The 23087-nt window shown below is 39.9% G+C and overlaps 1 protein-coding gene across 1 annotated transcript in view; it reads right to left on the reverse strand.

The window, feature by feature from the left end:
- The window catches only part of ITGA8 (integrin, alpha 8), a gene marked incomplete at its 5' end in the record, with an annotated part of 186133 nt that extends 163053 nt beyond the window's left edge, over positions 1-23080 (reverse strand). The window contains 2 exons of the mRNA XM_008567535.1: positions 22108-22241; positions 22899-23080. Of these exons, the coding sequence (XP_008565757.1) occupies positions 22108-22241; positions 22899-23080 (316 nt within the window). The remainder of the gene's footprint in view (positions 1-22107; positions 22242-22898) is intronic.
- Between the last annotated feature and the right edge of the window lie 7 nt (positions 23081-23087).

A 23087-nucleotide genomic window follows, 5' to 3' on the forward strand; every position in this document is an offset into this window, starting at 1 on the left:
ACCGCGCTCAGCCAGTGAGCGCACCGGCCATCCCTATATAGGATCCGAACCCGCAGCGGGAACGCTGCTGCGCTCCCAGTGCCGCACTCTCCCGAGTGCACCACGGCTTGGCCCATATACAATATTTTTAATAATCTTGTGCATGAAACAGAGTTTGTGTACATTGAACCATCAGAAAGCTAAGGTGTTAATATCTCAGCCACCTTTATGGACAATCTAGTCGTTGTTTGGCATCACCATTGTTACTGACCTTGAATTTATATGCTACTGATAAGCAATCATTTTCTTATACTTATTCACACATATGTACTTAACAATAAAAAATATGACATGCCATTAATATAGTGAAAAAATAATGTGTTCAGAGTAACTAAGAAGCACAGTAACCTTACCAGAATATCTATCTCAGCTGTAAAGCAGCAATAACAGTAGCCAGCTTTCAGTCCCCATTGTGTTTTGATGAAAAGGTTACCGTACACTGCATTTTATTTTTTTAGGTGAGGAAAAACATCAGAAGGAGTCAAGGGACAAAAAGTGGGTAATTTGGGATGAAGAGGTATTCTGCTGGGTGGCTTTTAAAAATGTTTCCTCCAGTCATCTGCCTCATTAGTAGTTTTTGTTTTAGAAGTCTCTCTTGGATTCTATAAACTGACATGATTTTTTGTTGTTATACATGCACACTGCTTGGGTCCTTGAATGAGCCATGTCATCTATAGGCACGTTTTCTGCAGTGTTAACATCATCTTCATCAGCACTGTTTTCACGATCAGCTGGATTCAGAACCCTTTTGGTTTTTTCACAATTGGTCAACGAATGAACAACTGGAGCCTCATTATCGATGTTAAAACTTCTTTGATATCCACTTTTTCCAGCTTACTGATGGACTCTGAAAATACATTTTTTGTGTATATAAGGAGGTCAGACTTTTTTTTTCTCTCTTGACAGATGGAACCCTTCAAAGTTACCACCTTGTTATCATCACCATTGAACATAGTCAGAAGCCAGAGGTTGTGCCAGGCATATACAACCGTGTCTTCAGTCACTGTGTTCCAAGCATTAGCAACAGCATAAATGGCATCCTTCATGCTAAACTCCTTTTGAAAACCTTCCACACCCATGCCTCTCTTCACTGTTGTTCAAGAAAGTGTTTTTTTTTTATATTTACTCTTCATTGATCTAAGGATACCCTGGTCACATGGCTGGATTAATGAAGTCACATTTGGGGGAAAGTACATGGTGTCAACATTATTTTTGATGAGAATTTCAGCTGGAGGATGAGCAGAACATTTGTCCAGGAATAACAAAGCTTTTAGATGTCATCCAGGCCAGCTTCCTGCAGTAAGCACAAACTGCTGGTACAAAATGTTTATGAAACCAATCAGAAAAGATGTCCCTGGTGACCCATGCCTTTTTGTTAGCATAATAATGGACTGGTAAGAATTTTACTCCTAGAAAACAGCGAGGATGCAAGCTTTTGCATATCACGGCAAATTTACACCTATGCATGCCTGCTGAATTAGCACATCCCAGCACAGTTACTCTGTCCTTGGAATCCTTAATTCCTGTAGGGTCTGTCTCATCAGCTGTAGTCCATCTCTTTCTGGAGCAATAACACCTAAACAGTGATGTTTCATCAGCATTATAGACTTGCTCTGGCATCAGATTTTCACTAGCAATAACCTCGACAAGCTTGTCGATGAATTTCTCCACTGCTTCATGATCAGCAGATGCTTTATTACCACAAATCTTTAAAAACTTAATGCTGTGTCTTTTCTTAAATTTCTGTAGCCAGCCTGTTGAATATTCATGGTTCCCTTCCATTTTCAGTTTATCATGGTAGATCATGTTTCATGATCAGCACTCCATTAAGTGGTATGTGTTCGCCGTGACACTGACGGATTCACTCAATAGATGACTGAAGTCTTCATTTTTAGCTTTATGCAGTGTTTTTCCATTTTTCATTAACTTCTGTTCATCTCTTTCAGCACAGAACTTCAACAGTTTATCCTGTTTCTTCAGATCATATCTGATGGTCATTTCAACACCACACTCTGTTGTAAGATGTCTCACACTTATACCACTGTCCAGTCTCTCCAATAGTTGCACTTTCTCTGCTATAGACAAACACAAATGCTTCCTCTTTTTCTTATCACTCTTATCCATAGGGGTACCTGCAGGCCTTTTTGACATTTTCAATATCTTTACAATGTAGAGCAGAGAAGCAAAAGAAAAAAAAACCACAGTGAGTAATGTACGTAGGTCTTGGCCCCATGTGGGGCAACTTGGGCAACCTGCTGTTGGTGCATCCGACTTGCACACATGACACTATATTACACTTTGTGGGTGTGCCTGCATGGGGGAATCTGGCCATGCAAAAAAAAGATATATCACAGCTGAAAAATGCTTGGGGGGGGGTGTCTTTTTTTCCCTTGGGGATGAGGAACAAACTGTGTGTTTTGTGTCTGTGTATTGACTGTCACCTGCCACGTGGGGTCAGGTGTGAAATTTTCCACTTGTGATGGCATACTGTCACTTTAAAAGTACTGGATTTTGGAGTATTTTGGATTTCGGATTTTCAGATTAGGGATGCTCAGTCTGTAATGACTTAACACTTGCCACCTATCGGTCTGGCAAAAAAAATAATATTCACTCTGTTTTCAAGATAATAACTCAAGCAGCATTTTGACATGGCCATTTGGCATCATATATCAAAATTTTAAATGTGCATTTTCCTTGGACCAAGAAATTCTATTTTGAGGATTTTTTTCAGTGGAAATAACATAAATGCTTGAAGATATGGTATGAAGATATTGCTGTTCTCTTTGTGATTCCAGTAACTGGAACAACTTCAATGTTCATAAATAAGGGATTCAAAAAAGAAATTTCTCTTATCTATAAAATAGACTACTATCTGCTAAAACATATATGATAGATTTGTATGCTTTGATACAGAATAATATTTACAAAAGATATTTTTCTTTTTAGATTTTCTGAGGCTTTTTTAAAGTATGGAAAAGTACGAGGACTTGGTATGACAAAGACATGTATTCCCACCAGGCAGAACTGACTCTTGTGACGTTTTTTCACATTAGTTCACAAACATTACGGTACCTTTTGACAGCTATCTCGAGTTCTGCTGCCCTTCCCCTCTCCTCCAGAGGTTACCACCATCATTAATTTGATGTGTGTGTTTCTGTCCATTTCAAAAAGAATGTTCATGAGCACTATAAAACAGGGATCTACATTTTTTTCTATAAAGGACTGGGTAATAAATGTTTCTATGGTCTCTGCAGTCTCTACGGTCTTTGTCACAAGAACTCAATTCTGCCCTGTAGCAAAACCAGCCTGTAGACAACATGTAAAAAAAATGAGCTTGGCTGTGTGCCAGTAAATTTTATTTATGGACAAAGAAATTTGAATTTCATATCATTTTCATGTGTCATGAAATATTACCTTTAAAAAAATTTTTCCCAGTCATTTAAAAATACAAATACTACTCTTAGCATATAGGCCATACAAAAACAGGTGGTGGGGCAGATTTAGTTGTAATTTGCCAACAACAATTGACAGTATTCTTGTGTGTGTGTGTGTGTGTGTGTGTGTTTTAATTTTCTAAAATGGCATTGTATTATCTGTATGTAGCAGTCAGTACCTTTGTTTTATGTTGAATTTTATGTTCGTAAGAGATATCCATGGATAGAGTAATAAATAATCAATTAGCTAGGTAGATACATAGACACAGAGAAACATAGATGTGTGGATGGATGGATAGACAGAGACAGACAGACAGAAAATAGATCTAGCTCATTTTGGGGGGTTGTGGGGGGAGGTGGTAGCTGGTCAGTACGGGGATAGCTCATTATTTTTAACTCCTGCATAGTATTATATCCCATGGAATAAACATATACATTTTATTTATCCATTCCATTTACATATGAAAATTAAGGGGTTTTTTTAGTTTTTCCACTAATGCAAACATGAGCTCTGAGCATCCTTATATCCATCTCCATCTGCACATGTGCAAGGGTTTCTCTCTGGCACCAGACTAGAAATGACATTGCGGGGTCATAGAAAATGATCAGATCCGTTTTAGCAGATATGGCAATGGATCTTCAAAGTAGCTACAATTTCCATGCCCATAGCAGTGCATGAGAGAGGGACCATCTGTTCATTACTGCAGGACTTTTAAGTTTTTCCCAGTCTGGATGACTGTAAAAGTGTGCCTTTTTTTTTTTTTTCCATTTCTCTGATTTTTAGTAAGGCTGACCATCTTTTCATGTTTATGGACAATTCACTTTTTTCTTCTGTGAATTACCAGTCCATGTCCTTTGCTCATTTTCTTGTTGGTGTATTAGTTTTATTGACTATCATATATTTTGAGTATTGATTCTCTTTCCTACCTATATGTTGCAAATATCTTCTCCCAATTTTTTCTAGTCTTTTAACTTTGTTTATGGGGATTGTTGTCCATCTGGAATTTATGTTTGTCTATAAAGTGGCATCTATATCTTACTTATTTCAATCCAAAAAACCAGTTGTCCCAACATTACTTATTAAACAATCCATCTCTTTTCTCAGTGACTTGCAATTCCACCTCTGCAATAATAAATCCTAAGGGGCCAACATGATCTGGCCCCTGCAGGCTCTTCTAAGCTCACCTCCTCCCACCTTCCCATGTTCATTAAGCTGCAGACACACTAGCTCTCTGTACTCTGAACACGTCCAGCGTTTTCCGTCTGGCCACAGCACTTACTCATCCTGCTGTCTGGAATGCTCTTCCCACAGTGTTCCACCTGGCTGCCTTCTTCTCCCTACTTAGGTTTCAGCTCGGATACCACTTCCTCAGAGACACATTCCCTGGGCCACCAGTTCAGTATACTTTGTCATGCACTCGCCCACTATCCTTTTTAGTTTTTTTCTTAGCACTTCCCACAATCTGAGATGATCTCACTTGTCAGTTTGCACATTTCTTGACTGCCTATCTATCCTCTTGAGAATACACATAAATCCCATGATCAGAGATGTTCTCTGCTTCACCTCTGCATCTCCACTTACAGAACAGTGCCTGACACATAGTAGGCCCTCAATAAGTGTTTGCTGAATGAATACCCAAGCTCCCATCTATTCATTCATAAGTTTGTCGAGGGTGAGTTGCTCAGTATGATCCCACAAGGTTCTGTGTATGGGTGTGTGTATGAGTGATTGCATGTGTTTATGTATGGACACTCAACTGTGAATGATGCTTATCTTGAAGGTAGGGAATGCACATGTTTTAGTGGCCTTTTATATTTCCATTTTGTATATTTCTGTGTTGTTTGAGTTTTTATGGAGAACATTACTACATCTATGATCTGAATGAAATAAAACCTAAAGGTAAAGTCAAAAGACCTGTATGCCAACCTGGGAAATTCAGAAGGGTGGTAGCAATAAAATTGATTGGGCTCGTCCCACGTTTCTGGGCTTTAAAGCAATTTCCCTTGAATTGACATCTTTGGTGTCTGGGCAGTCTGGGTACAAATCCCAGTGGGTGGCAAGCCCACTAGCTTTTGATTCCTTTATTCATGGGGACATGCATTTCGGAGCAGGAGTGAAGGGATATAGAATATGGTGCACACATGGGCTACCGCAGATTTTTCTAATCTTTCAGCTTATTAAAATGGGAGGAATTACAGAAGTGCAGATAGATCGCCACGGGAGAAGGAAGAGAAGAGGTGAAACTGACACAGGTGTGACCAAACATTTTGGCAGATGGTGATTTCTGAAACCATAAAGCCCTTGACCTCATGCTGGAAAACAGTAAGTTTCCCTATAACCTTCAGTCATCACTTTGAGTCTGTCCCTTTAGGGATTCTCTTAAAGCTGTTACAGGAGCTGTCCAGACAGTTTTAATCAGGAAAGAGGAAAAAGAAATCTTTAAACATTGTTTATAATCTTTACCATGGTCAAATTCATGCTGTAAAAGTTTCATTTAAATTGAAACTATGTATCTGAGAGGAAGGACTACTCATATGTAAAATTCAAAATAAAATAGCTGTGTATAGAGTACTACTTGCCTAAAAGAAACAAATCCAAGAAAAGAATCTTGGTTGATTTTTTTTTTCACAGAAAATTAAACTGCCAAGTGTATGACTCCCAATACTCCAAAACTACTATTAAAAACCATTAAAGAACACCTCTGTAGCCTTTGTGCTCTTGATTATCTTATTGTGAATTTTCAAGTATTTAAGGAAATATTACACTAATTCATTTTCCATATGATATTCAAGAAATGTTATTCTGACTGAATGAATATTATGTGTAACAGATTTATGATTTATATCATATATAAGTATGACATACATACACAAATATGTGCGTGCGCACACATGTACTGAGTCATCTTCTTGTCTTTACTTAATAGATCAAATCTAACTACCCTGCCTGCCACACCCTGAATGAATATTATGTGTAACAGATTTATGATTTATATCATATATAAGTATGACATACATACACAAATATGTGCGTGCGCACACACATACTGAGTCATCTTCTTGTCTTTACTTAATAGATCAAATCTAACTACCCTGCCTGCCACACCTAAGAACCCTGACCTACAGCCTGACCTCTAGGTATGGGCTTCCTTTCCATTCAGGCAACTTTCTGTTCCCTGTTGAGTCTCGTTCGAAAGCCTTCTTTCAGACATTTCTCTTATGAAATTCCTTTTCTCCTTGTTTGCTAACTTGTCCAAATAACTTCCTTAAAAATATGTTTTAAAATGTAGGGTCATGAACACTTTCTTTTCAAATTGAAATTCTTTCAGATTATTGTTTTAAAATTTTCAAATAATATAAAGTAACAAAACTTGTATAAAGGATTGTGTACTGGCTGGTTGTACAGTTGCTTAGACCATGGTGCTGATAAAACCACTGTTTGGGGTTTGGAATCCAACTCCCTGGAAATAGTCATTGTAAAGCTTGGTAAACTCACTCAGCCATTCAGAATTTAAGGGGCTTCCCGTTCATTTCTCCAGTGTATAGTGAAATAGACTAGTCTTTTCTGGAAGTCATGAAACTTCTATTTTAAATTACTTGTTCATATCCCTATTTAAGTGTTCAGTTTCAAATACAACCAAATACTAATAAAGCTAAGAGAGCTAAATGTATGCTTTTAGTGTTTTAATAATAGTGTTCATAAATATGGGTTTGGGATAGCAATAGTACAGATCGTATTACAATCTTCCTGTTATATAGTTTTCCTGATCTGGAAGAGAACACAAGTTTTCTGCTATAATTATTTTCATGTCTAGATGGTTTTCCCTAGAATAGAGATCATGTTTCCAACTTCCTGTTTTGAATAACCAATGGTGCCTAGCCAGTGCTCTTCAGACGTTTGTTCAGTAATAAATACGAATGGATTTTCTACGTCTTATAATTTGAAATGTTTTTAATATGCTTTTAACTTGACTAAAGTTGTAGGTAAGATTTGTTCTGGAAATACAAATGGACTTCTTGTGGTATAATGCAAGCGATTTTTTGCTGGGTGCTATGCTAATTTATATGGTGCAGCTAAAAGAGCAAGAAACGGAGAGTTAAAAAATGAAAGAATTATCTCTCCAAAGAGAACTGATAGGCCGTTTTTGGTAGAGCAGATCAAAACCAAAAATAGAAACAGAGCTCATGAGTGTGACACAAAAGACTGAAAGGCAGAGCTGGTTACGGTTGGATTATCCTGATTGGGACGTCAACTTTGACCTCATCTTCTACTATTCACTTCCCCGCATCCACACTGACTGCAACAAGTGTTTGCTCTCATCTGCCCATCCCAGAGACAGACACACACACCTGCACACACACACACACATGTACACGTACACACCACTCTTCAGCTCTATTAGTGTTGTCCCCTCTGAAAAGCCATCCCTCACTAACAAAAAGCCCCACATCAGTCAAGGGTAGGACTCTTTCCAAAGCCTTCTTCACTTTCTGCATTTACAGCACTTATGCCTAGTTAGAACTGCCAGCTTTAGAAGCCTAGGTTAGTAGCATAACCACTTGTGCCTAGGTTAGAACTACCAGCACTTATGCCTAGGCTAGACTGCCAGAACTAGTCTTCAGACTTGAATATCACGAGTTCAGAGAGTATGTCTGTCTTTTTTATTATTTTTACCAAATATAATTGTAGCCCCATTAATCAAGCCAAAAGCTTGGAATATATCCTTGACAATCACCAATCCTGCACTACGGTAATCAATTCTTGTTGGTTCTTCCTTCTAAATATCTCCCAAGTCCATCTACTTCTTTCCATCCCTGTGGCCATTCCCCTAGTGGTGACCACCATTTTTTTTAGGCTCAGTTACTGCAACAACTTCCTGACTGGTTTCCCTTCCTCCAGGCTTGCCACCTTAAAATCCATTTCTTATACTGAAGCCAGAATTCTTTCTAGAATGCAAAACCAGGTTTACAAAACCCTCACCTTGGTATCATCCTTGCCATTACTGACCATAGTGATTTTCTTTCAGCTCCTTGAATTTTTCATACTCTCTCTCATCTCTAAATTTTCTCACACTTGGAGTAATTACCTGGGATCACATATCTTGGTCATAGGTACAGCTTGGGAAAAGAGAACTCTCAATATGGCTTCGATGTCACCTTCCCATTGTCAGGAGCACAGCATGCTTCTATTTAGTGCCCGATCATTTATTTGCTTCAAGAGGTAATAAAAACCTCTCAGCATGGGAATCTCAGGAAGCTGACTAACTGACATATATTTCTTCAATACGACCTCAAAGGAATGCTGTTAAATACAGGATATGATTGGGTTTCAGGATGAAGGCTGTATAAACTTGCCTCCCAGTAGCACTTGAGGATGCATTTACACTACATCCTGTTGTATGGTTGTGTATTCCTCAGGATCTCACCCTTGTTGACAAAAGATGTTGTAGTAAAGGTCCCAACCACTCACTTAATAAAACAGTTCATATTGTAATTTAAAAAAAAAAAATCACGATTCCCAGTGTTACACAAAATAGGCACCACAGAATTCAAACTTTTCTGTGACTGCAATTTATCCTTAGGAAGATTAACACCCAAGATGGAATTCTTCTTTGGGAGATCTTCCTAAATCCTACCCCAAACAGGTAGAACCATGCTATAGGGAGAGCAGAGGTAGGAAACTTAGTCATTCAACAAATACGTGCAGACTTGTGTGGTCCTGTGCACTCCCTGGTAATCCTGTGGCCTCACTACTCAATTCATTCTGCTGCTCTGTTACTAATATTCTCTACTACTTCAATCTTCTTCTCTGCCTTCGTACTCTTGTTTGATGACTTTGTGTCTTATTTCACTGACTAAAAATGCAAGAAATAAAGAAAAAGATCATTTTCTTCCTCCTACCACGAAATCCAACCTATACTTGACTGTTTCCTTACTCTGCCTTCCCTCCTGTCACTGCAGAACTGCCCTCCTGACACTCAGAGGACAATCCTTCCATCTGTGTACAAATTCCACCAGTTTTCACCCACTGAGGAATTTGTTCCTACAGTCATCGTTGTTTCCTTCTCAAGTGGATAATTCCTATGAGACTACAAATGTGCTATAATGTCTTTTTGACTATTACGTTTCTCTCGTCCCATTTATAGCAAAACTCTTTGAAAACGATGCTACCTACACTTGCCGTTGATCTTATCCTGCCAGATCAAATGTTTAAATTTCAGTCCTCATTTCACTTTCCTTTACAAGAATTGGCTTCATGACTTTCCTTCTACCTAACTGGCCACTCCTCCTTTGCGTTTTTTACTCATCCTCCTCAATTGTTCAATACTTTTCTTGGTGTCAGGGCCTCCAGGTCTCAGTCTTAACCTTGATCTCATTGCTTTTCTGCTCTTTCCTCTTTGCTGCCCTTTGCTCTTCTCCTTTCTTCATCCACACTCGCTCCCTGAGACATGGCCTTAAACATTGTCTACATACTTATGACTTCCAAACTTAAATCTTCAGACAACTTGCCTGAGCTCTGGGTTTATTTATCCAACTGCCCATTTGACATGCACTTGGATGTCTAATAAGCATCTCAAATTTCACATATCTGGACTCAGCTCTTGGTATTTCCCTCCAAGATATGCTCCTTCCTCCCAGCTCCCTTTCTAAGTCCCATTCCTTCAGTTAGTCAGGTCGAAATTTTCTCTTTCTTTTGCACCCTTCTTCTGGTCTGTAATGTTATCCTATGAAGTCCAACCATTGCTCAACGCTAACTGCTATCACTCAATCCGATCCACTCATCTCCATCACTGGAATGGTAGTATCTTCCATGTAGTCTCCTGGCTTCTATTCTGGCTTGCCTAGAGTCTATTTTTCATACAGAAGCTAAACTGATCCTTTAAAACACATAATTCAGATTATGTTACTTCCCTACTCAAAACCCACCATTGGCTGCCCATCACTCAGAATAAAATCCAAAATCCTGGTCCTGGCAATTAAGGTACTATACAATCTTGCCTATACCTGGCTCTCTGACCTAATTTTCTATCACTCTTTACCTGACTTCCTTCTCTCTAGCCTGGTGACCTTTCTCCATTTCCCAAGCACATCTCATCTTCCACTTTTCTACTTCTCTCCTGGATACTACATGGTTCCTTCCCTTGTTTAAGTTAGGCCCTTGCTCAGATATTACCTCCTCAATGGAACTTTTTTTGACCACCTGTGACAGGCAAAATAATAGCCCTCAAGAAGTCTTAATTCACCAAACCTGGGACTATAATAGGTTATGTAGCAAAGGGGCATTAAGGTTCCAGGTGGAATTAAGGTTGCTAATCAAAAACAGGGAGATTAGCCTGGATAATCCAGGAAGACTCAATGTCATGACAAGGGTACTTTAAAGTGGAACAGGGAAGCAGAAAGGGAGATCGGGACTGGCCCGGTGGCGCACTGGAGAGTGCGCCGCTTGGGAGCGCGGCGGTGCTCCTGCTGAGGGTTCGGATCCCATGTGGAGACCGGTTCCTGCTCACTGGCTGAGGGGGGGGGGGGGGGGGCGGGGGGCGCGTGGGGGGGTGCGCCGCTTGGGAGCGCGGCGCTGCTCCTGCTGAGGGTTCGGATCCCATGTGGAGACCGGTTCCTGCTCACTGGCTGAGGGGGGGGGGGGGGGGGCGGGGGGCGCGTGGGGGGGTGCGCCGCTTGGGAGCGCGGCGCTGCTCCTGCTGAGGGTTCGGATCCCATGTGGAGACCGGTTCCTGCTCACTGGCTGAGGGGGGGGGGGGGGGGGCGGGGGGCGCGTGGGGGGGTGCGCCGCTTGGGAGCGCGGCGCTGCTCCTGCTGAGGGTTCGGATCCCATGTGGAGACCGGTTCCTTCTCACTGGCTGAGCGCGGTGCGGGCGCAACACCGAGGGTTGCGATCCCGTTGCCAGTCCCTGGTACGGGCGCAACACCGAGGGTTGCAATCCCGTTACCCGTCAGTAAAAAAGACAAAAAAAGGAAAAAAAAAAAAAAAAAGAAAGGGAGATCAGGAGAGATGTCAGAGGGAGAAGAACTCAGCCCAGCATTGCTAGCTTTGAAAATGGAAAAAGGCAATGAGCCAAGGAATCTGGGCAGCCTGTAGAAGCTGGAAGAGGCAAGGAAATAGATTCTCCCTAGTGCTTCCAGAAGGGACACAGCTCTGCCAATACCTTGATTTTAGCCCAGGGAGAACTATTTTAGACTAGCTTCCAGAACTGCAAGATAATCAATTTGTGTTGCTTAAAGCCACTAAGTGTGTGGTAATTTGTTACAGCAGCCATAGAAAACTAGTGCCCTGCCCAATCTAAAATAAATGTGTGTGTATACATACACACACACCACTCCCTGTCCCCTCAACCTTACCTTACATTGTCTTAACTTGTCACTGGAGAGTCACTATAAACCCCACAAAGGCAAGGCATTGGGCTCTGTCTGTGGCCACACTCCAGTGTCTAGAACAGTGTCTGCTGGTGAAATACTCTAGAACAGTGACCACTAACACTAGTCGCTGAAATTTAATTTTACCTTTTGCTAACACTGAGGTGTATTTTCAATTCTACTGTTCCACTTAGATAACATTTTTATGAGTAAAAGTATGTTAAAACTAACCCAACGGTGATTTCAGGGGGAAAAGACATGATTTAATAACATGTCACCTGAGGAGCATGAATCAAAGACGTCCAGCCTTCCCAGATAATAAATGTGGGGAGAATGGGGACCGGGTGTGACAGGTAGAGGACTGATTGTTAGTATAAAAGTCTCATTCATACATTCAAATCTGTTGACAAAAACACCTTCCTTTCCTTGCCATGTGTCTATTCCCTACCACGAGTGTGGAGGACTGGGACTGTAGCCCCAAAGAACTGTGCCATTTGAGTGTCTCCAAAACATGTCCCGCAAAATATATTCATTAGAAAAAAAAAAGAAAGAAAAACCAGTTTTAATTGCATTTCCCAAAGACAACCTCTTTTGTTGCGTTTCTTCTCTCATGCCCTTTTGAAAGTTGTAGGTACAATTTTGACAGGTGCAGCTACATAGTGTTCCATATTTAAATAAGCTGGCATGGCCAACTCCTAGGCATGCTTTGTTTGGCATATGAAATGTGAAAAGGAGTGCATGTCAATTCCAAGTGGAAGCTTTAACAGAGAGTATGCAATCTGCCACATTCCCTTTCCAGTCAGGGTGATCTTGGACGCATGGGTCAATAAGGAACCTCCATGAATCCAGATCCCCAGGTGTCTTGAAAGAGCCTCCCCACCAACTCACACTAAACACAGTGTGAGCAAGAAATAAACCCTGGTTGTACTAAACGAGAGATTTGGGATCATTTGTTTCTACAGGCATTTGTTGATAGGGCATGCTTTGGCCTAATACGTGTGAGGAGAAACCATGAATGTTGATAAATGTCCTGTACTATGAATCCATAGGTTTCTTCAGTGCATAGATTCTTAATGACTTTTTAAAGAGAATATGCACCATGTGTCTCATTGAAGAGAAGCAAACGCAGCCATTCCAAACATATTTGACATGGACTTTTTTATTTTTCTTTTTCATGTCATTCAAAAGACTAATGTAGAAGAGATTTGAGGAAATGCTGTTCCAGCCTTCACTTTGCTGGCGCCCTCATACCTCTCCCCCAACTTCTCACTTTCTTCTGCTCAAACAACATTGTTGACAAATGTGTGGACATTTGGGACCAAGTAAAACAGTGTACCCTAGAAGAAATGCTTTGAATGGATTTTATAACTCATTCCTGGAACATATTTAATATATTACAGCAAAAGAAAAATCTCATTATTGTACAAAATGGATCAAGAACTACATGCAAACTCATGTTGTGAAATTTAATGTTCTGACTCTATCAGACACTTTCCATATTCTAAGGTTCACAGGACTATCTGGGCCTATGGTCACTCTGATTTTTTCCAATAGCCTCTTACAACAAGTTCTGTGAACTGATTGCAGCATAAACAGATGGTGAATTAACTTCTGGCATGCTCATCTTACCCAGGCCCACTCAAAAGCAGTTCTGCTCCCAAACAACTGTCTTATTTTAAAAGGCTCTAGAAACAGCTATGTCAGACTGTCAAGTCTATATTTCTATTGATTTAGATACAATCCAGAATGAAAACAGGTATGACTTCATTTTCTTATTTTTACCTGTATTGTTGTTACTGAAAATATCCTTGGTCTTCAGTGTTTTGAAACATAGCACCTATACATAAACACATTTTTAAATCATTCCACCATCAACACCCAAAACAAAAGAAGGAGCAACTAAGATTGCTGTGCTCTAATGCAGAGCTTTAATTTTGATCTTTTTTGTTAATTTTTATAGCATTTCAGTGAGCTCAATAATTTCTTTGGAGTTTTCTGCATGCTCATTTTTATCATTATTTTTCTTGATGATAAATAAGTACCTGATCATGGTTTTAAAAGATGAAATCGGAAAGAAAAAATGACTTAGAAAAAAAGAAAAAAACCCAGTTTTAATCACATTTCCCAAAGACAACCTGTTTTTGTTTTCATTTCTCTTCTTGTATTTCTCAAAAAGTAGTAGAGACAATTTTAAATTTTATGTTTTTAAATTAACATAAAACAAAATCATCTCCCCACATTCATACCAATTCTTTGTAGACTTCATTTTTTTATGGTTAATAATATTTGTGTGATATATGTCATAATTTAATTGACTATCCATATATAGGCTGTTCAAAAACATTTTTCATTGTTATGTCCCCTTTCTCCCACAAAAGGATTTGCAACAACTTCAAAATTAATTTCTGAAACATATATCCTGTTGGGAATTGTAGGAAGAGAGAAGCCAGAAGTACTAGAAAATCATTACTGGAAGGTAACATGTTCTGGGTGGTTAAGAAAGAGGCATCAGGACACAGGCTCAGGGTGACTGGGGACACATGTATTTGTAATAGCTGTTAGCTGTGTTTGAGAGATAAGCTGTACTGTGCCATGATGCACTGTGATAAAGAGACAAGTAGTGTCATCAGCGTGGCAAGCAGGGCTTGACGGGCTGGAGACATATGGATAAGTTACAGAAGATGACAACTTCTGATGACAATCAGAATATGACAGTTGAAATGGAGCCATAACCTGGCTGGGGGGTTGGCTTCTCCCAAGACACCTGGGGTGAGATGCTGTGCATAATGTGGGCTGAGTAGGATCCTTCAATAACCTATTCCTGTAGCAAGGGTGTGTGCCCTTCTCTCTAGTCTTGGTATGTCCTGGAAATCAGGGCAGATTGACACAGAACCTTTTGTAACATCATATTCAAATCTGTGTTCATATGTCAAATATCACAGCTAAAGAATAAAATTGACCTAATGTTAATAAGTAAATTCCTGCGGTGCTGTTATGCTTATTTTGATAATTACTAACATGTGTTTGAACTGAGATCTCTTTAGTTTAGTGACTACCAATGCCTGAATTTCCCATGCCTGAATTTCATAAGGATATGGGAATTACACAAATATAACACTTCATTGCACAAATGTATTCTTACTCAACATGTTTTCATTCACAATTCTCTTACCAAACACATTCTGAACATATTATCCTATCCTTTGTTTAAAGAACGATGAAGAAGATCCCACATGACAATCTGACTGTTTGCCCTTAGTTAGTGGCAGTGGCCTAGGCGCTTCAGGGATAAAATGTGTCCTTACACTTGCAGGTGTCATTAGATCGGACCTTCCTATAGTTTAAGAACTTAATGTCTACATGCTCGTAGCAATGGCCACAAAAGCAAATTTTATCATCATATCAAATATATAACTCTCTCACATTTTCCATAAAGGGTTTTCTCTCTTCCTTATTTTTGGCTTTGTTTTTACTTATAGACAGTAAATTTTACTCTCTGTGATGTATAGTTCTAGGGGTTTTGACAAATACATACAGTCCTGTATTCACCACCACAATCAAGATACAGAAAGTTCTATCATCCCCCCAACCCCCAAAATCCCTTTTGCTGTTTCTTTGGAGTCAGTTCCACCCTTTCACTCCCAATGCCTGGCAATCATTTCCATATAGACTTATTTTTGTGTTCTGTGCCTATTTTTCCACAAAAATTAAAAGGGTAAAGGATCACTTTCACCAATATTTATAAATCTAGAAAATTTTCTCAGTTTGGTAGACCTTTGGTGTGAGACACTAAACATTAGAGATCTGAGTTCTGGCCTTTCTGCATAGGTGAGGTTGAGCTGTACTTCTGGATTGCCTAGTGACATTCATCTGACAGCTGCCTGACTGAATTCCATAGCAGTCTAACTGGTATATTAAGTAGAATGTTTTGAGCATAAATCGCTTATCGATCAACCACAATTTGCTTGTATATCTTATAAAAGTAACTTAGAATTGAAATTATTTTAAATCTATTTTGGGATTTCATCATGGAGTTATATATTGCTTTATGCAATAAATATGCTTTTTGTAAACATGTATTTAAACTAAATTTTGAAAAATTAAACATTATTTTTAAATGTCCTAAACATGCTTGCTGGCTAAAGGATGAATGAGTGCTTTTAGTAAAATCAATAATTAGTTCTTATCTACCTTCCTCAAAAATCCATGTTCGTGTATCCAGATAGTGGCCATCAAGGCACACCTGAGTTGAGCTTTTCAGTAACGTTGGCAATTGTCTTTATCAACGCAATCCCATACATAGGACTCTTTATACACTTCAGGTAAAGTCTGAATGTGCACATCTCAACCAGCCAGTTTAAATGTCAAAGTGCATTTTTCTTCTTTCAGAATAATTTCAAGACTGTTTTCAACATGTCTCCCAGAATACTGCAGCTGCTACATGGAATATTCCTGCCAAGAACCTGAAAGCCTGTTTTCTCACACAGACTTCTAGCTTCTTGAAAGAATTTTGCAGATTAAGCAATAGGCACCTAATGCTTGTACTCCTCAATTAGCCATAGAGTAGATCTGTTTCCCATTTCTAGTTAAAGTTTCAAGGACTTCCTTTTTCTAATTGCTTCCTTGGTTGCTATGTGCTGTAGGGACCACTGCCTTCTCCCTTCCTCACATCAGGACTCAGTTGCATTCTATCGCATGGAAGTTTGAGCCAATTGAGAGATGTTGAGCAATGCTGGTTGGCTTTGTCAGGCCAGCACATGCAGGCATAGTAGCCATCAGGAACTGATCCTGGAATAAGTTAGACATTCAGCTAAACCATCCTTGATAACTCAATGGAATCAGCACTTAGTAGAGGAACATTTCTGCCTATATACATACATATATATATATATATATATATTTTTTTTTTCTGAGTAGCAAAACTTACTCTAATTATGGCATTATTAATTCTGAAAAGAAGTAGGTTGTCTTTGGTCTCCCCCACCCCTTTTTAAAAATACCTTCCAATTGAATTTACTAGAGTACAGATTTCTGCTGTCCCTGAATCTTGCCACATTTGTGTTATTTTCTGTCATTTACTTGGATAGCTCTGACCTACATTTTTCTTTTCTAGGTTCCTGAGCAAAAACTGATTTCTTCTGGGGAAACTAGAAAAGCAAGACTTATGTGACCAATATGTTTCCCAATTTTCACAGGAGAAAAAAGGGCACACCCAATACTATCAAAAAACAACCCTGTACCAGTCACAGAACCAGATGCTTCAAGCTGCTTCTTATTGTGGGCTCACTAAATGCAAAATAAAACAGACCCTCCAAAACAAAGGCTTCCGGTCTCCAAGCTAAAATGCAATTCCAACAACTATTTTACCACTCAGAAGCTTTGAAATATCTTAACCAAATTGTCTTCCGGTTTAAGATTTGTGTTCTTTTTTTTAACACAAAGATACTAAATTAAGGCCAGGCAGATTCTAATAGTCTTTCTCAGATGGCTTCCAAATCTCCATGACACCATCTCTACCTTTCTGTTTGCTCTTTGTGTGGCTTCCTAATCGTGAGTGGGTCCCAGCTCTCTTGCCTCTATTATTACTAGTGCTATGATGTTAGCATCATTAATTGTCATGTCATTATCTCTCTCCTCAAAACGTTTCATTTGAGCATTTAAAACAATCAGATATTTGTGTGCTATGCTTTGGTTACTATTGTTGCCATTTGCCCTTTCATTATTCCAAAGGTGAGGGGTCTCTCTCATTGCTTTGCCCTTTCCAGGTTGTAACCTAGTAATCCTTGTTTAATCTACACATTGGTTTGGAAATGTAGGAAAACGAAGAAATGAACTTTGGAATAGACTTAGAAATAAGAGACATGAACTTGGTTTTAAGATGTCTAAGACATGGGGCATGGTTTAGAGATTCCCAAGACGAAAGTGAAAGAAATCAATTTAGTGATGGGAGGAATTTTATTCTATTGAAGTAAGAGGGAAAGACAGAGGGAAATGAGAGAAGGGCTTTTTTGGAACCACTTGATTTTGTACAGAGCAGGAAAATTATCTACTCTTTGCACCTCCCCCACCACCATATGCTTCCTTAAAGTTTCCTTTTTCTGTACTTGAAAGGACCACAGAGTTTAATAATTATTCATGCATTTGAAGTGCTAAGCTATACCAAGCTTCCTCTGTTTTTGCATTTATCATGAGCAGTAGTAAAAAAAAATGAGTTATATGGTAAGGTAATTATTCATGCATTTGAAGTGCTAAGCTATTCCTCTGTTTTTGCATTTATCATGAGCAGTAGTAAAAAAAAATGAGTTATATGGTAAGGTAAAAATAAAATAAATAATGATTATTTAATGGGAAAAAAATCAAACTAAAGGCAGTATTTTAAAAAAGGCAGTTGGCCTTAAATAAACTGACGTATAGGATCACAATCAGATGCAGGGACTAAATCACAGGCCAATCTCCCTCCGTGTCTGGGTTAAGAGAATTTAGGAGGTTACCACAGCAGAATACCAAATTGGAGACACCCCAATACCTGAAAAAATTGAAACAACTTCATTAAAAGGTCAAATTTACTTGGGATTTTTTGAACTCAGGTGTAATACTAAAAGTAGACAGGCTGAAAGAGGGAAAGTCACAGATATCGTTACAGAGGAATATTTGCAATATAATACTTATGCCTGATACATCACACTCTCTTATGGGGATGTCACCGTCACCTTACGGGTGTCCATCACTTTGTCAGCAGAAAAATGTTTTTCCTTTTCGTGCAGAAACCATAAATTGCTGGCATTGGGCAGAGAGTAACTCAGGAAGCAGCTGACTGGGGACCCTGAGGAGGCTTTCTATGAGAGCTTAAGCAAACCAGGGGCATATATATCCCATAACTGCCAGCAAGACAAAGGCTGCTTCTAAACCTCTGGTTTCTACAATTCTTCTACCAAAACGGCTTTTCCCTTTCGGCTCTTCTCTGGAGGATCTTTGAAATTGGAATTTGTAAAGCCAATGTTGGGGTGAGGAGATGGAGGACAGGAAGAGGAAGCAAACAGTGCCTTCCAGGGATCCATGGGACCCAGCCATGATCCTGAACATGTATTTCACTGGGACCAAACACCTCCCAGTTTCTGGAAGGAAGGCAGGGTGAAGAGGCAGACTTTGAAGCAGGAAGACTCCATTCCAATCCTGCTTCTACTGCTTACCATTGTATGGTCTTGGGCATACCTTTGATGTCAATTTTCTTATTCATAAAGTGTTTTGTTTTACGGATTAGAATTAATGAATATAAAGTGACTGGTATGTAGTCGTGATCAATAAACGTAATGCATCTGGCAATGTGGACCGCAAGATCCAGAGTCAGCAATGCCTGTTCCCCCCTTTTGTCCTTGATTCCAAGATTCCACTCAGCACACAAAGCTGATGCTCACACTGGAAATGGCTATACTGGCTTCTGCAGCACCTTCTTCACTTTCATGGCTTAGCATCAAATGGCAGCTACTGCCAGTTCCATTGCCTCAGGGTACATGGAGAAAGTCACTGGCAGAGATGCAACCACTCAGGAGCAAGCACCTGAGCTGTGGTCCTCAGGCTCCTTTTCCCCCACCCATTTTACTGCCAGTTCCATTGCCTCAGGGTACATGGAGAAAGTCACTGGCAGAGATGAGGTACAGAGGTCAGCAACCACTCAGGAGCAAGCACCTGAGCTGTGGTCCTCAGGCTCCTTTTCCCCCACCCATTTGCAGGCCATTCCCAACAGCAACCAAGGTTTCTGGGCCCACAGTACCCCCTGATGGCAGATGGGAGGAACTTTCCTTTCCAGCTATTCCTGTTTTCTAGTGAAACCCTCCTTTCTATTACAGGTCACTGCTTTGTTCATTTCATCATAGAATGTTCATTCCTCACAAATTTTGTGTAGCTTCCCTGCCTTGCTTATTTATTTATTTTTTTCCTGCTCAGTTATTTTCAGGAACATCTACTTCCCTCACTCTTTCTATTCCTCAATTTGTTCCATTTATGAATCCTCAAATTCCTGCAATTATGGTTGATAAGAATAATAGTAGGATGAGTGATTTTATCTATCAAGAGAAAAGCCCCACACATTTAGAAGTAAAATAAAACATAGTGTAGAACCAGCAGCATTTATCTCTAAAGCCCTTTGAGACATCCAGATGTCTTCTGCAGAACCTGCACACAGGAAGTCATCTACCCCCTCGTCTTTCTTCAAGTAACAATGACCGTTTCTCGACATTATTTTCCTATTTATTTAATTGCCAAAATTGTACTAGTTTGTCCCCTACTATTTCACTGCAAATATAATTCAACTACAATAAGGGTTAAGTGCATTCCTGTGGGATGTTCTGGAAACCAATGCATAGCCTTTCAGCGTCAGTTTTCTATGTGAAAATGAATTCAAAGCTTCAAACAATTGCTTTAAAATGAACTTTGGAAAATATCACCTATTGCAATGTAACATTGGGAATTTTGGGGTGTGAGTGGTCAATTGTTACAAATTCCTACTGATGTCTGGATTGTCTGGTTTTTATCGATTGAAACATGACATCTACTGGAATAAGTGCTAACAGTGGTTTTCAGGTGTAACTTATCTGGGCATACATGGGTTCTTCCTTTATTAAAGGAAAAATATACTAACCAGATCCTGATTTAATGTTACAGAAATGTTCTAGAAGGTTATTAAATTTATTTCCATGACTATAGATTGCTTCTTGATGAAAACACATCAAACATGTCTCAAAATATAAACGCTTATTTTCCTTAATGTAAATTAAAATAATACTAATGATTTGTGTCTTTATCTGTCAAGGTCTGAGATGAAAATACTTTTTAAAATCCAAATTATTTGGGCATAAGTTATTAAAATAGCATTAATTTTGTGCTTAATTCTTCCAATTTAGGAAGTTTATTCTTAAACTAGAGATTAGTATCTAGAAGGCAAATCAAGTCCTGTTAAAACAACTAGAGGATTTCTGTCACAAATTAACATTAAAAGTGTTAATTTTTCCAGTTGCTTATACTTAAATTTAAAAGTAAAAGCTTATAAAAATTGGTATGGAATAACTGAATTATTTAATAAAGCAGTATACAAGCTATTGTGACCAAATATACACAGGCATGAAAAACATAATTTTAAAATGCTTTTATAAAATACTTTCCTAATTTGGTCATATTTCAAGGTAATGCTTGCACTGGACTTTTTTCCTGAAAATAATTTCCATATTTATAGAACTGAAATTATATTCTACTTTAACATAAAAGACACAAATTAATTAAAGTAACAGGTCAATACCACCCAGCCAATTTTATCAAAATTCTGTGAAACTGGATATTCTAAATAAATTCTAAATGCACACTATTATAACAATAAAAAATAAAAAGAATTCAAGAGTGATGTCATGAAATAGTTGTATGGTGCAAAAGGTATTTTAATTTTAAGTGATTGTTCATCAGAAATGGTGATTTGACCTGACATACTCACATTTTTCTGGAAAGAGATATTTGCTTTCCAATAATATATACCTTTTGAATTCATAAACTTTTGGTGCTACAAATTAAAACATTCAGTGTTAATGTTTTTGAAAGCATTACGTTTAAATTATTTTCTCAGGACCCAAAGAGAAAACACCAGAGGAAACATAACCAGACTGAATTGTTTAAAACGTATTTTCCCTTTAATTAAATAAGAAACATCTGTCTAGGGATTTTGGAAATGAATGTAATCCATCCACACTCTGCCTGTACTAGTTTGCATCCAATATCCAATATTTTGAAAGAAAATTCTTTCTTTCTGTAAAGAATTAAACAGCAACATGGAGTGATGTCTGGGTTTGCAGCAGCTAAGTCTTGCCTCCGGAGTTTGGGCACTGGAAACTAAGGATCTCTTTTTTCCCCAGATCTGTCCTTGGGAAGCAACCACGTTCTTTCCATAGTCAAGGTTGGGATGTAGCTTTTTTGTTTCTGCAAAGCATACACTCACCCTGAAAATGCCCATCTTGGGACAGTAAGGAAAGAGAAGATACTGCGATGTATCCAAGCACTAAAGGTCAAGATATTGTTTCTTCTTTAGGGTTCACTAAAACATTTTCCTCGCCTTCCCTTAGGGTTGAAAAAGCTGGTTTCTCTAGAGACCTGCACAGCCCACAACACAGACACATCAGACAAGCGAAATGAGTACAAAGAAAGGGAGAAGTTGACTCCAGGATGGCTGTGGTTCTTTCTGTCAAACCAGGGCGCACAGCTCAGAATGACAAGTATCACTTACTGGTGTTGTCAAACGGTATCTGCTGGCACTGCACAGACCCCTCCGCGGGCCAAGGACAATAATAGACGGCTCCCCCTTCCACGATATCCGGCTGGCTGGTGTTGGCTTTGGGCGCCCCCACCAAGACACTCGCTCTGCGAAGGGGTTGAAGAAAGTCACTACTCCCTGGGAATCAAAAAGTGTGCGCATGCAACGCAGTCTGCAGTGACATGCCCCCTGAGACTGGCGTAGGGGTGGAGGGCAGAGCCTATTTATGATGGGCACTGACTGTCAAACTTGACTTCCTCTTGGAAACTTTTGGGCATCAGAAACCTGGTTTGAAAGAGGGTGCAAATAGTCCTAACTCTTCTCTAGGTGGAGCTATGTGTATACAGTGAGATGAAAGCGAGAAAAAAAAAAGCAAAGGACAGAGCCCAGCTGCTTGTAGCCGACAGCACTTGCGCCCAGACACTTAGCTTCTGGCGATGTATAAACAGACCCTGTTGTGGTCGTCTTTTTAACTGGCTTGGGTCTGCTGGCTCCCGGTCTCTCCTTTGTATGATGCACGAGTCCAGGACTCGCGTGTTCACCGCAAGTGGCATGTCTCTAGTGCAAAGTTCACAGGCACATCTAGCGTGCAACGGGAGAGAGAGGCTGGTGGTGGGACTCCGAGTGGGCAGCGGAACGGAATCTCAGGCACCGCTGTCCACAGGGCTGCGGGGACCGGCGCGCGGTCGGCTGAAGAGGGGCAGGGACCCGACCTGCGAGCGGGATGGGCCACGCGCGCCACCTCCCCCGGCCGAGCCACTTACGTGCGAGCATCAGGTACGTGGAAGTCCACCGCGTAGCCGAAGTAGCTGCCCTCGGGGCCGCTGTACACCGTGAACTTGTCCACGTCCAAGTTGAACGCCTGCGAGGCGGGGAGCCACAGCATCCCCAGGGCGGCGGACAAGCGCCAGAAGCGCCCGAGCCGCGGCGCCTGGCTCCCGCGGGGACCGCGG

This window comes from Galeopterus variegatus, unplaced genomic scaffold, assembly GCF_000696425.1.
Source record: "Galeopterus variegatus unplaced genomic scaffold, G_variegatus-3.0.2 Scaffold326, whole genome shotgun sequence".
Lineage (NCBI taxonomy): Eukaryota > Metazoa > Chordata > Mammalia > Dermoptera > Cynocephalidae > Galeopterus > Galeopterus variegatus.